At 42.2% G+C, this 13,076-nt stretch overlaps 1 protein-coding gene across 2 annotated transcripts in view; it reads left to right on the top strand.

The window, feature by feature from the left end:
• ITPK1 (inositol-tetrakisphosphate 1-kinase) overlaps positions 1-8,644 on the top strand; it is a 188,814-nt gene extending 180,170 nt beyond the window's left edge. For both annotated transcript variants that reach the window (XM_060261858.1, XM_060261859.1), the window contains 2 exons: positions 902-1,064; positions 5,839-8,644. In XM_060261858.1, coding sequence (XP_060117841.1) covers positions 902-1,064; positions 5,839-6,158 — 483 coding nt within the window. In that variant the 3' untranslated portion in view covers positions 6,159-8,644. The remainder of the gene's footprint in view (positions 1-901; positions 1,065-5,838) is intronic.
• Positions 8,645-13,076: the final 4,432 nt, after the last annotated feature.

Genomic DNA, 13,076 nt, shown 5'->3' on the forward strand with positions numbered 1-13,076 from the left:
GGAATGGTCTTGGGTCAGCCATAGCTGTCGTAAAATCTGTCCTTGAAACGGCAGCTTCTAGGAGAGCTCTCTCAGCCCCACCTACCTCACAGGGGGAGGAAGGTAAAGGAGATTGTAAGCTGCTTTGAGACTCTGGGTGCATTCACACTACACTACCTAATCCGTTTTACATCCGGATTTTTACTGTATAACAATAGCGAAAATCTGGGTGTAAAATGCATTAGTTAGTGTAGTGTTTTCTGCCTCTGTAAAAGTTGCATAAGTTGCCAGCTCCAGTTTAACTTTTCTTTGAGTACTTTCTCATGAGATCACACGGTGAGCTTCGCATTTTTGCATCGGATGATGCTTGCGGCATCTAAAAGAGCAAACATTGCAGTGAGAGTCAACATAGTGTAGTAGTTAGAGCAAAGATGGCCAAACTGCAGCTTGGGAGCCACATGTGGCTCTTTCACGCATATTGTGTGGTTTTTGAAACCCCCACTGCCCTGTTCGCCAGCTTGGAGAAGACATTTGTCTCTTTAAATCCCTTCACCAAGCCAGCTGGCAGCTTGGAGAATGCATTTAAAGTTAAAGTTGCTTTCTTTTCTACCTCCACCTCCCCCACTATTTGCCTTCCTTCCTTCCTTCCTTCCTTCCTTCCTTCCTTCCTTCCTTCCTTCCTTCCTTCCTTCCTTCCTTCCTTCCTTCCTTCCTTCCTTCCTTCCTTCCTTCCTTCCTTCCTTCCCTCAAACTTTTGACATTTATTCTATGCGGCTCTTACATTAAGCAAGTTTGGCCATCCTTGGGTTAGAGGGCTTTCATATAACCCATTAATGAGCTTTCCTTTTAATCTGCTGAGATGATCCATATTTGCCAGTTTCTAAACTTGTTATTTTCCCATTTTCCCCTCTTCTCTCTGTAGCTCGATAAAATAGAAGGTGTGTTTGAAAGGCCGAACGACGAGGTCATACGAGCGATCTCGAAGGCGCTGCAGCAGGCCCTAGGGGTGTCTCTCTTTGGGATTGACATCATCATTAACAATCAGACTGGTCAACATGCTGTGATTGACATCAATGCATTCCCAGGTGAGAGGAGGCTGCTACGAGCCAGGCAAAGTCCATCTACAGCACACTTAGTTCAACATCTGCTTAGGTCTGTGCGAAGTGGGGCAGGCAGATTTTATTTTGATTACCAGCATCTTCGCATCCCACTTTTCTCCTGCTTGAGAGCTGCCTTCCTTAACTGTCTTAATTTTCCAGTAGCTTTTTTACAATTGTTTTTAAAAATCTCTTTAGCTATAATTGCTGTAATTGACTTGCTTGTAGCCTAGTAAGGCCCACCTAGCTTTTGTGGATTAGCCTAGAGTGGTAATATACTTCAAGCTTGCTAGGCATTCCAGTACGCCCTGACGCTTCTCATCAGTACAAAATCACGGGGCCATCATGGTTCACTGAGAGAGCCCCTCTTTTTTACACAGAATAAGGTTTAATCCCCACATCCCTAGCTGAAAAAGATCAGATAGTAGGTGATGACCCTGAGGAGCCACTCAAGACCCTGAGGAGCCATTGTCTATCAGAAGAGGCAAGGACAAGCTAAATGGGCCCATTGGCTGACTCTCTATAAGGCAGCTTCATGTTTCTGCAGCATTCTGTTCCCTCTCTGTAGAGCAGGGTTCTCCAATGTGGTGTCCACCCGGTGTTTTCAGAAAGTGAGTGGAGGCTAGATGGGGCTCAGCAGGGCTTCTGATTGGCCACGGAAGATCAACTAAATAAGGCCCCCCCAGTGGCGCTTGCCACAGCAGCATTTGCTTTATTCTCTCTCACACCTCTTTTGAAGCGCCTTTCCTAATTACCCCTGTTCTCCCCTACAATTGGACTTCCTCTGTCTGTGGCAGCCATTTGGTGGTCAGTTCAGGCTTCTAAGCCTGCCATTTTGTGGTTGTGCCCACCACTTTGTGTCAGAATTGCAAAGCTGTCCACAGGCTCAAAATGGTGGGGGAACACATCAGCATTCCACAAAACAGATAGAAACTATGCTACACAGGTGTTTAAACCTACCCCAAAGTGTGGCCAGTAGATATGCTAATTTCTTTTTAAAAAAATTAAAATAATGTAATAAAATGTTTTTAAATAAATAATGTAACTAAAACATTACTTTTTTTAAAAAAATGACATTTAAAGCATTGAAAATAATTTTGTAAGTATTAAAGTTGTAAAATGTGCTGTGACATTCTGTCACCTTTCATTGAAGACGTTTCGTGATTCATGTAAAAGAAGAACAGGGAAGAGCCTTTTGAATATGTATTTATGTAAAAGAGATCAGGATTCTTCTCACTTGAGTGTATGATAATCTTGAGCACTGACATATGCAGACACTGAGAAACTGCCCTGCTCGGTTTTCCCAGATGCACATATATTTGTGTGTAACGTTATTTCTTTGTGTAACATTGATATTTCCTACAGCATGCATAGCATGTGGTGCTTTCTCTTAGGGAGAAGAAACAATGCATTGTGTGACAGAGAAACAGAAATTGGAATCTAACCGAGAATGGAAAAATTGGTTCTGTGAACTGAAATATTCAACAACAACAAAAAAGAACCTTAATTCAGTTTCAGGATACATCTCTTGTGTGTTTAGATTAACATTTCTTGCTGTAGTGTCTAAAAACATCCAGGTTTTTCTGTTTTCTCCTATGTTTATTTTATTCCGTCATGAGGATTTATCATTCTCTGGAAAATAATTTTCCTTAAAGATTGTAGCTAAAAACGTGATGTGTCCCCCCCACACACACCATTGTCAGTTTAGAGGTGTTCTTATTCCCTCAGTTCTTCTTTCTGCAGTCAGACTCCCCCACAGAATGGTTATAAAGATCATGCTTTATTTTTTCTACCCAGGCATACTGTAAGACAGCTTCCTGCAGTGTCTGTTAGGAGCCTTTCAGCTGTTCCCCTACTCTGCATAATCTCAAGGGCCCTGTAACTCCAAACAGATAATATCCTTCTGCCAGTAAAATAGTTTATTAAACTCCCCTGGCTCCGGCTGATAATCCTTTTGACCTGAACAGGGGAGCAAAAAGCATGGGACCTGTCAATCCAATAAGGTCAGATATAATTTGAGACAGGTATAGAGACCCATGAGATCCTGAGTTACATCAAACAACAAGGCCTTGGCATAGATATTGAAACCTCCTAGGACAGGGGTGGCCAGTGGTAGCTCTCCAGATGTTTTTTGCCTACAACTCCCATCAGCCCCAGCCATTGGCCATGCTGGCTGGGGCTGATGGGAGTTGTAGGCAAAAACATCTGGAGAGCTACCGCTGGCCACCCCTGTCCTAGGAGAATGAGCCCATGGTTCCCTCAATGCCATCCTCGGCCAGTTTAGGCAGGCAGACAATAGCAGGGCTGCTAGAAGCCTGTGGCACCACTAAGGAGCAGCAGGACATCATAAGTGTCTTCCATGGTCAGCAGAGACTCACCCAGGCTCTCAGTAAAATTTCCTTTACTGTTAAGAGCCACATCTACACAGGTATCCAAATGGGCACAGCTTCCTTCACTTTGCCCCTTTAAAACCTCAGGAAGCTGAGCTGTGCCTCTGATGTGAAGCAGTTCCACGGCTTTCTACAGCTGGTTGGCTTTTCCTGCCACTGCTCTCTCTCCTCCTCTAGGTTTCTCTTCTTCCCTTCTTGGTGCCCTCTCAGCCTCTCCCAGTCTGCTCCACTTCCTATCTTCCTTGACATCTTCCTTTTCATCATTCCTGGGCTCCACCTGTGCTGGCCAAGCGCAGCACTGCCCTTCCCTTCTTTGAGCCTGGTTCATCTCTTAATCCGTTCCTTCCTTGCCTTGCTCCACCCTTTCCTAGAGCAGCTGCTGCCTTTGGCCCAGTAGGTGGGGCCTCCTCTGGCCTCAGCTGTCACCTCTGTGCCACAAATCCCTATTCCAGTGACTCCCACCTTGGGTACCATGATGCTTGCCATTGTGTTTTTTGGCATCCATTATCCCCAAAGCAGACAGCCGCTCTGGCTTTCTTCCATCAACCATAGTAGGAGAGTCCAGGAGACAGGCAGTTTAAATCTGCAGGGGGCATCCATTTTGAACCAGCCACCTCCATCGTTGGAGAGTGTTTGGTTTGGAATCTCCTACCTTGTTATGGAAAGCCCTGGCGTTATGTGACTGGACCTTGCCTTGAGGGTAGCCATTGTATGATTAGGTTCCAGCTCTGATTGGGAGCCATTTTAAATATTCCCAAGCAAATCTGAGCCCAGTACCAGGTGTTCACACTCAAAACTGAGAGACTATTCCATTGAGGTCTTGGTGACTGGGATAAAACCCCAACAGAATGCAGCAGTCTGTCCATTCTCCATCCATAGAGTTGGAGCTGCTACTGGACCCCAGTGCTGGACTGTTGTTTTTGCAGTCTGGCGCTAGGATGGCCACTGAGTCAGAAGAACTGGTCAAGAGAGAGATTGGCTGGTGTGTGAGAGCGGAGAGAATGAGCAAAATCAGACCGATTCCCCACTACCCTTATGCCATTCTCACTCTCCTCCGCAGGGCTTCTGTCGGATTTCACACTCTGTGCCCCGGGGCTGCAACTAGCTCTGCCTCTTTCACACAGCAAACAAGATCCTCTAAAAACTGGTTTCTGTTTGCCTCGCAAAAAAGGCAAAACAAGTTGCAGCCCCAGGGCAGATAGCATGAAATCCGACAAAAGCCCTGCAGAGTAGAGGAGTGTGAGAACGGCATAAGGCTAGCGGGGAACTGATCTCAGTCTTTAAATATGTTTGCAGCAGAGGGATAGTCATGTTGGTCTGCAGTAGAAGAGCTGGGTTCGAGTCCCACAAGATTTTCGTGGTATAAGTTAACAAGTCAAAGCTCCCTGTGTCAACTGCCCGACCAAGGGAGCCTTGACACTCTGAAGCTGATATCCCTTGTGGAAAAGGGGTTTCCTTTTTTGGAATATGTTAACACTAAAGAATCAGCTAACCAACTAAATATTTGAATTTTGTGTTATATAGAAAAGAAGTTCAAAACTGTATAATATCCTTGTAGATGTGTGACTGTTTGGAAAATAATTTGATGTGTGTGTGTATTTTTGTTGTTATTTTTTGTATAGCATAGGTAGATTTGTACGTTAAATGTAAAATTAATAACAATTTAAGTTTAAAAAAAAAAAGCTCATATCCTGGAAAATCATGTTAGTCTCTAAGGTACCCCTGGACCTGAATCCAGCTATCCTTAAGTATGCTTTCTTTTTCCCCCCTTACCTACCTGATTGCATTTTTTTAAAACCCTGTTTTTAAATTTTATTCCCAGAGCATTTTTTCTACAGGAAAAACATGGGGAAAATACAAATCCATTAAATAACTAATGAGTTAGTATCCCATCAAAGTTATCTACTGCAGCAAGATGTACAAGGAGCTGGCTGGCATTAATTCAGGGCAGGGGAGTAAGTTTAGAAAAGTAACCTGAATATTGGGGGGGGGGGGGTTGTATGTTTGTTTTTGAGAGAGAGAGAGAGAGACAGTGCATCTGGAAGTCATGGTGACCTCTGGTGACTGACCGGTACTGGGGGCCTGGAGGATATTCAGAGAGGCGACTGAATAAAACCTGCCCCTGCCTCCCAGCTGCTGGTATTCCAGGGGTTCCTATCCAAGTACTTGCCAGAGTTGGCCCTGCTTAGCTTCCAAAATCAGACAAGATGGGGCTTGCCTGGGCTGTCGAGGTCGGGGCAAAAACACCCTGAATTATGGATTAGTCCCTTTTGTGAACCTGCTTTAGGTTAAAAGTGCATAAATCTTTTAAGTGAGTGAATGATCAGGGAGATAGATAGCTGTGTCAGAATTCTTTGTTTATTTTCCTCCAGGTTATGAGGGCGTCTCGGAATTCTTCACGGATCTCCTCAACCACATAGCTGCCGTCCTGCAGGGGCAAGCACCCGAGGCACCCCAGCTGAACCGGAGCAAGCACCTGGCCGAACAGACCGGCAGCTTGGCAGGGGAGCGGACATGCTGCGCGAGCAACGGCTGCCGGAGCATGGTGGGCAAAGACCCTTGGATCGTGGACAGCGAGGCCACCCCCTCAGTCAAGCTTCAGCACCAGAGACTAGGTTGCAACTCGGCTGTCTCTCCCAGCTTCCAGCAGCACTGCGTGGCCACATTGGCAACGAAAGCTTCCTCTCAATAACCCAAACCGGCTCCGTAGACTGAGGGGGAGGCCCCTAGGCCCCAGGATCAAAGCAGGCTGGTTGGTAATGCAACTACTACGTTAAAAAAAGAAGAAATCTTTATTAGTTCACCGTGATTTTTTTTAAAGGAAAAAAGAAACAAATTTAGTGATCTGGGTCCACTTCATCAGATTCCTACTGCAGCTGCGTAGTGATTTTACACACGCTTGTGTATCTGTGTGTGTGTGTGTGCGTCCTTGTGTGTGTGTGTGCGCGCACACACATGTCTTTTTAAACACTAGATCCCTTAATATGGGAGGATGGGAAGGGGATATCACTTGTTTTTGTTTTGTTTTCATTTGTAATCATTAGTGACCAGTAAACCTCACAGAATGGATAAGGCTTGCATCTGAAAAAATTACCCAGTCAAAATCCAACAGCCCTTCTTCACTTCCCTCTCAGCTTGCTCTAAAGAGTAGGGCAAGAGAGCACACAGAATGTTTTTATTGTGCACTGAAAAGGTTCTCAGCCAGGTGAAAGCCTATATGATTCTGTTGTCATTGGCTGTGTCACTACCTGTCGCACAAGAGAATCCTGGGGAGGTTTCTTCAGCCAGGCCTTTTCCTTTCCCTCAATAGTTCTTCTGCTTTCCCTGTCACGAGACTCAACAGGGGTCAGCTGTGGTTGTGACCTCTGCTCACTACAACTTATTCTCTTCAAAAACAGGCCAGGCTTTTTACCCTACCGCCTCTTTCACTCTTCTGGGTTGATTCTGTGGGATACTTCTTGAAGGGGTAACATGTATTCATCTGTAATTGTGTTGCACTATCTGGCTGTACCTTAAGACCAGTAGCAAAACCAGGAGTGTTTCTTTCCTCTGAACCAATAAAGCCTGCCTCTGCAACCTTGGCCAGTTCCAGCTATTATATCAAAAGTAGCTTGGACCAGTTAAGAGAAGGCTTGGTTAGTAAACCTGAGGGCCTCTTCCTGTTTGAAACAATCTCTAAATTGTTTGAAAGGAAACATTTTAAAAATCCTGAGTTGTCTAAGCATCAGTGGAGCAGTTGAACATTTTACACAAGCTTCAGCTTGTGGGGGGGTCCAGTTCACCTGCTTACCCAAATCCATTTCCTGTGCTCATAGTGAATGCATCCAAAGTTAATCTGCACCTCCTTTTTTGGAGAGGTAGAAGGAAGATGTGAATCGTGCATACACATGGCCATCATCATGCATTATGGCATAGGGCTGTAACGGGGAGGGGGGGCAGTGAATGCTCGTACTCCCTGAACGGCCATACCAGAAAAGCCCCCCCCCCTTTAAAGAGCACGAATTAGTCTTAATTCACCACTGATGTCAAACATTCTTGAATTTCTAGTCTGGAAGGAGAAGGTGGGAAGACCTGATGAGATTTTGGAACAGAGAAAGAGAGAAGGGGAATGCCAAGAGAGTTTTATAGCCTGCATATTGGCCTGCGCTTTCTAGCTGAGGGAATGCCTAGAACTGTCCATATGGGGGAAGAATGCTTGGCTTGTGAGGTATTTTTAAGCCCCAGTATAAAGACTCTGCAGGAAATAGTAATTGATATAATCACCCTTTAAAAGTAGGTGGTTTCTGTTCAGAGATGAGAGATCATCAGACATTCATTTTGGGTTTCTGAATCCATTTTGAGTCATTGCAGTTTGGAACGATGCTTTCTGTTATCGACAGTTGCTGAGGGATCACAATGGAAAACAGGTAGGGATTTGAGTGCACATTTTTAACACACATTAGGCAGGGGTGAAAAGTAGGTTGAGCGTGGATTTATAGAACTCTTCGATACCATTAACCTCTTGCAAGTTCATGATCTTTTTTTTTTAAGAGATTGCAATCAGAACCCCCCCCCCCCTGTGTTCTTGTGAGCAATGCAAGCTGGAACATAGTTTCCCCCTGACAAGTGATCACAACCCAACGCAGGTCTTTATATCATTTAGTAAGGCAAAACACATTGCAGTTTGTTCCAGCCCTGCTCTACCTCATTGGTTGTTGGGACTGATGATGTCATGTTGTGCCATACTAAATATAATGAGAGAACAGGAGAAAAGAAAGCATGGACTAGTTCCAGACACTGTTGACCTCAGGGAACCCCTACTAGGGTATATGATTCTACTATGGCATCACTGGGTTTTGGAATTCTCTCTCTCTTTTTTTTAACTATTAACTTTTCTCTTTCTCCCCCTCCCACCCATCCCCTGCACCCCCCTCCAAAATGAAATGGCAATATTAAAATAAATTTGAGCTGAGGGAGAGAGAAGAGGAGAGATTCTGTTTGGTGTGATTTAGTAGTGGGAGACATTTCAAAACTAACAATGTTTACATGAATCTGAGTATTGGATCCAATTGTGGTGTCTTTTGTGCTGTTTCCTGATTTTAACAATGAATTCTTTTTCTTTAAATGGCTGCCTTCTAAATTTTGGTTGGCCTATTTTGCACTGCTTCATTTCTCTGTAATAAAACTACTGAAATATGATTGTGCATTCTACATTTGTTTACAGATCATTCCAGTTATTGTTATTAAGCCTGTTTTATTAATTCTTGAAAGTCTTCTGGCAGCATCTTATAAAAATACAGTCGTGATCTTGACTCCAACCAGTTTAATTCAGTAGTCAGGTCTATAAGAATTTCACCAGTATCACTGCTTCCGATCCCAGAAGTATTCTGTAATAAGTATTACAGCTGGGTTTAACTGACAAACAACTAACTTTTGTCACAATTTGTTTCCCTATAAAACTCTCACCATTCATAGAATCCAGGTATACTAATCACAAAGACCCCGAGGAAGGCAAGTGTATGTGATTGCAGATCGCAAACCTTAACCAAACGGGGAAGTTACACCAGTACAAAATAGATTTCTTCATCTTTGGGCAACGCTCATATTGCAGTCGGTGAGCTCCCATTAGATTTGAAATGGTTCAGTGATTAGGCTCCACAAGCAACTTTATGCATAAATTATAACACCCAAATGTTCTTGGATATTGATATCCATGGTACTTTTCATGCAGGCTGTCTAAATTTTGGTTGGCCTGTTTTGCAGTACTTTATGATGATGATATTGGATTTATATTCTTAGTTGCCCCCCCACCCCGGTCTTGGGCGAGCCCTTTCAGAGAAGCCTCATTCTGTGATGTAGAATACTGCAGGCTGATATTAAACACGGATCCATATATAACAATGTTTTAAGGTAGAGTTGTTTGTTTTGGCGTGGCTCAGTTTAAAACCAGGAAAAGCTGACTTTGTCAATCACCTGTGGGATAGCATGTAGCCACATATGCACATGCGCCAAACCCTGGAACAGTTTTGCCACTGTTTTCAAAGTATTATGAACTTGGCAGAGGGGAAGTGAAGGATGAAAGTAGGTGTGCACCAGTACATATCTGCTTTTAAAAATTTTAAAAGCACTGATTCACAAGCTGTGGACCAAAGTTGAGGGCTGTCAGGCATCCTAAATATGGGAAAGTGACTCACCATTCTTAAAGTGCCATCTGTCTTCTTCCAAGCAGCAACCTGTTGCCAAGAATGCATTTCTGGTAGCCAAAATAAGGCTCTATTGATACTTAGCCACAAGGTTGCTGTATTCTCAGAAGTAGGTTCTTGGGATGTCTCCCTAGCTCATGTGGGGGCATCATGCATTCCAAACCCTAGGAATTTTGAGCTTGGTAAGTACATATAAGCTGCTCTTGAAAGCATATGCTTTGCAGACCTTTGCATGATAAGAGTTGAGAAGTTGTAGGGAACATTTTGCTTTTTAGTAGAGAAAATTCAGTTTGGAACATCCTGATGGTCTGGGAGTATATAGTGTGTTGGGAGTATTGGAAGGTAATACTGATGGGTTACTTGGACTGTGTGGGATTGTCTTTGTGTGCTACTACAGTGGCTGAACCCTCATTTTTTCAGTCTGTGGTGGATCCTAAATTGGTTGCAAAACACCTGGAAGAATTAAAAATCAGGAATCTTTCAAATTAATTTTTTAATTGCAGTAGCTAATTTTTTATTTCAGTCTTCCTGCTTTTTAAAATTGTTATGTAGTAATGATACGTGCAAATTAATAACAAAAAATAGTGATGCAAAAACATACCCTAATCACACGCTGCCATCAGCAGCAAGGGGAAATGCAGCCATTTGGCTGTTGCCCACGGAAACTGCCATTTTTGTTCTTTAATCCAGTGCAAACTTCTTGGCTCTTAGGCAAATATTTGTACCGGGTTCTTTAAGTTGCAGTGGGATAAAGCCAATTAGGCTTCTATTAAACCAGCTGGCAGCCTTAGGCCTCTTACAGATGGCTGCTTCCCACACTATCTGGAAGCACAGGGTTGAAATGAAACCCCAGCGTTTTGCAAACTCCTTTGCTCTACAGGTTCCTTAATATATGTGTTTCTGCTGCTGCTGTGGCCCATGCTGGCCCAATAACTGTGGGCAAGGGGGAACAGGCATGGGGAGGAGCACATGAAGTCCAGGATGTTTGTGGCCCAGGAGTTTTCAGAATGTCCGATCAACTTTCACACCTCCCAATGAAAGCCTCTCTCTCTAGCAAAATGAGGAAACCTAGCACCTTCAGTGTGAATGTAATGTAATTAGCCATTGTGCTGTTAAGAGCGGCTCAGTTGCGTGTTGACTGAACAAATGTTCTTTTAACATCTGCTGTAAAGTTGTAGCCTATTTATGTAAATTATTCTTAGCAATGAACTGTATTTTTACAAGAAGGGGATTAGGGTTTATGTATCTTTAATATTACAAGAATTATTATTTTTGTGTTTGCAGACTTAAAATTAGAAGAGTCTAGCCCTATTCCCACTCCTATCTTTTTTTGCCTGTTCGTTTTTGTTTTGTACCTGCTAAACCAAGAGCATTAGCCTTCCATTTTTCTCCTTCTTTTGAGAATAGATTCAATAGGGTTTTATGTGGCTTGAAATGGTTTTTATGTGGTAGTGGATATTAGCTGTTTAACCAATCATAATTAAGAGTTACAAGGACACCCCCCCACACACACGCACACACAGAATTCATAGGGTAAAGTTTGTAGCAAAAAATAGAGCATTGGTATCTACTTCTGCAATGCATCTGAACTTTGTTATTGGACATATGTTGATCACTTTTTACCTCAGAGTGGTTTTTCTAAACAAACCAACCTGTTTAAGACAATCCTGTTTTCAACTCTCTCTCTGTGTATGTAGAATTTTCTTCATGATTCCGCTAATTTAACCAGAATTAAACGTTTGATGGTTTCAATGCCCCTTCCAGCTCAACAGAGGTTCAGTCAGTACAGATTATGAGGTAAAATTTGTTCCTAGATTATATAACTTCAGACTACAGGTTTGCTTGTTTGAATATTCTCCTGTGGGAGAAAAAAAATCTACACAGAAAACTCAAAGATCAAGGGGTAAGTTCCCCCTGATATCTAGGGGGTTGTTTAATATGCTATTGTAATCAATGCACTAAAACCCTAACTGTTGTCAAACCAGGTGGTGTCCAGGAACAGTAGCAATGTGATATGTGGCACCTCAAAGAACAACAAATGTTACAGTGGTAGCACACTTTCAAGGGCCAGATCTTATTTTGATAGGGCATGTTGGTTGTCTTCTGTTTGTGCAGGCCAGGCCTAACTGAACATAATCTAATATCTCGTTCTGGCTGTTAAACTGGAAAACATGTTTCTGAGTGTGCTGTTCAGTTTAATTACTAAAACCAGAAGGAATTTTGAAGCCTATTCATAATTCCTAATAAGTAAAGTTAGTGAAGGGAGGGGGGGGAATGATCACATCTTCCTTTTTTTGCCAAGTGACCATGCCACATTTAATGTTAATCTTCTGTCATTTCCACAGTAGCTTCCTAATATACAATGTCAATGTGTGAAGAGACATATATTTAAATATTGCAAATATGTAAGTATAAAATAGTGATTTCTATATTTCAGACTGTGTGTGGCTAACAAGAATGGTAGAGGTATTTTATCTCTTTGTAAAAAAGAAAGAAAAGCGGTGCTGTAAAAATGCATTAGATGTAATTTTTAAAAAGTATTTATTTATGTAGATCCCTTCCTCAATCCATGTGAATTCTCCAAAGGAGACCCCAAATATTCCATTTTACTTGTCTCCTCTTTACCAATAGTTAAACATCGTACATCCTCAAGAAAGAATGTATTTACATAAAGAATGAACAGGTTGAATCTTTTAATGCCTTCCATTGATGGGAAGGCTGCTACTGTCAAGATAGCTCTATCGAAGGAAATGCATTGTTAGATCCTACTCAGTTAGTTGTTTTTTAAAGAAAATTAATTTTGTGTGTATGTGTGTGTTGAGGCGTGCATAGCATTGTCAATTCCAGATCAAAGTCCAACCTACGAGGGACCATGTTTTTGCTCATGCAGAGTTTGCCTATGAACATCACTTGTCTGTATGTGACTGATCCCCTCCCCAACTTTATATAGTATTAGTGTGAGTGTTGTGATTGCTTCGGTCCTGTTCATAAAATTACTTTTATGAGGAACTAAATTGTTTTGTATTTAATTTGTGTGCGTGTGATACACACACCCACACACACATATAAGATATATATATATATTATATTATATAATATAAAGTAAGAAAGAAATCTGGTCTATATAAAAACCAAAAAATACTAGCTCCTTGACTTTTTAATCATACCGCATGACAAACATCCTTTTGAAATAATATGGTGCTTTTTCTTCTGTTGCTTACCATCAATTTCAAGAGTAATTTGTCCCATTTTTTTCTTTTGATTTGCCAAAACATTAGGCTGTGACAGACAAACTTTGATTATTAACAGTAAAGTAAAATTTACTTAATTATCTTCTATTGTTGTTTGTGTCTGCTTTGGAGACAAAAAAAACTATCCTTTTTCAAACACATGATTAAAAAAAATAAATGCCTTACTGCAGTGACTCT

This window comes from Heteronotia binoei, chromosome 21, assembly GCF_032191835.1.
Source record: "Heteronotia binoei isolate CCM8104 ecotype False Entrance Well chromosome 21, APGP_CSIRO_Hbin_v1, whole genome shotgun sequence".
Lineage (NCBI taxonomy): Eukaryota > Metazoa > Chordata > Lepidosauria > Squamata > Gekkonidae > Heteronotia > Heteronotia binoei.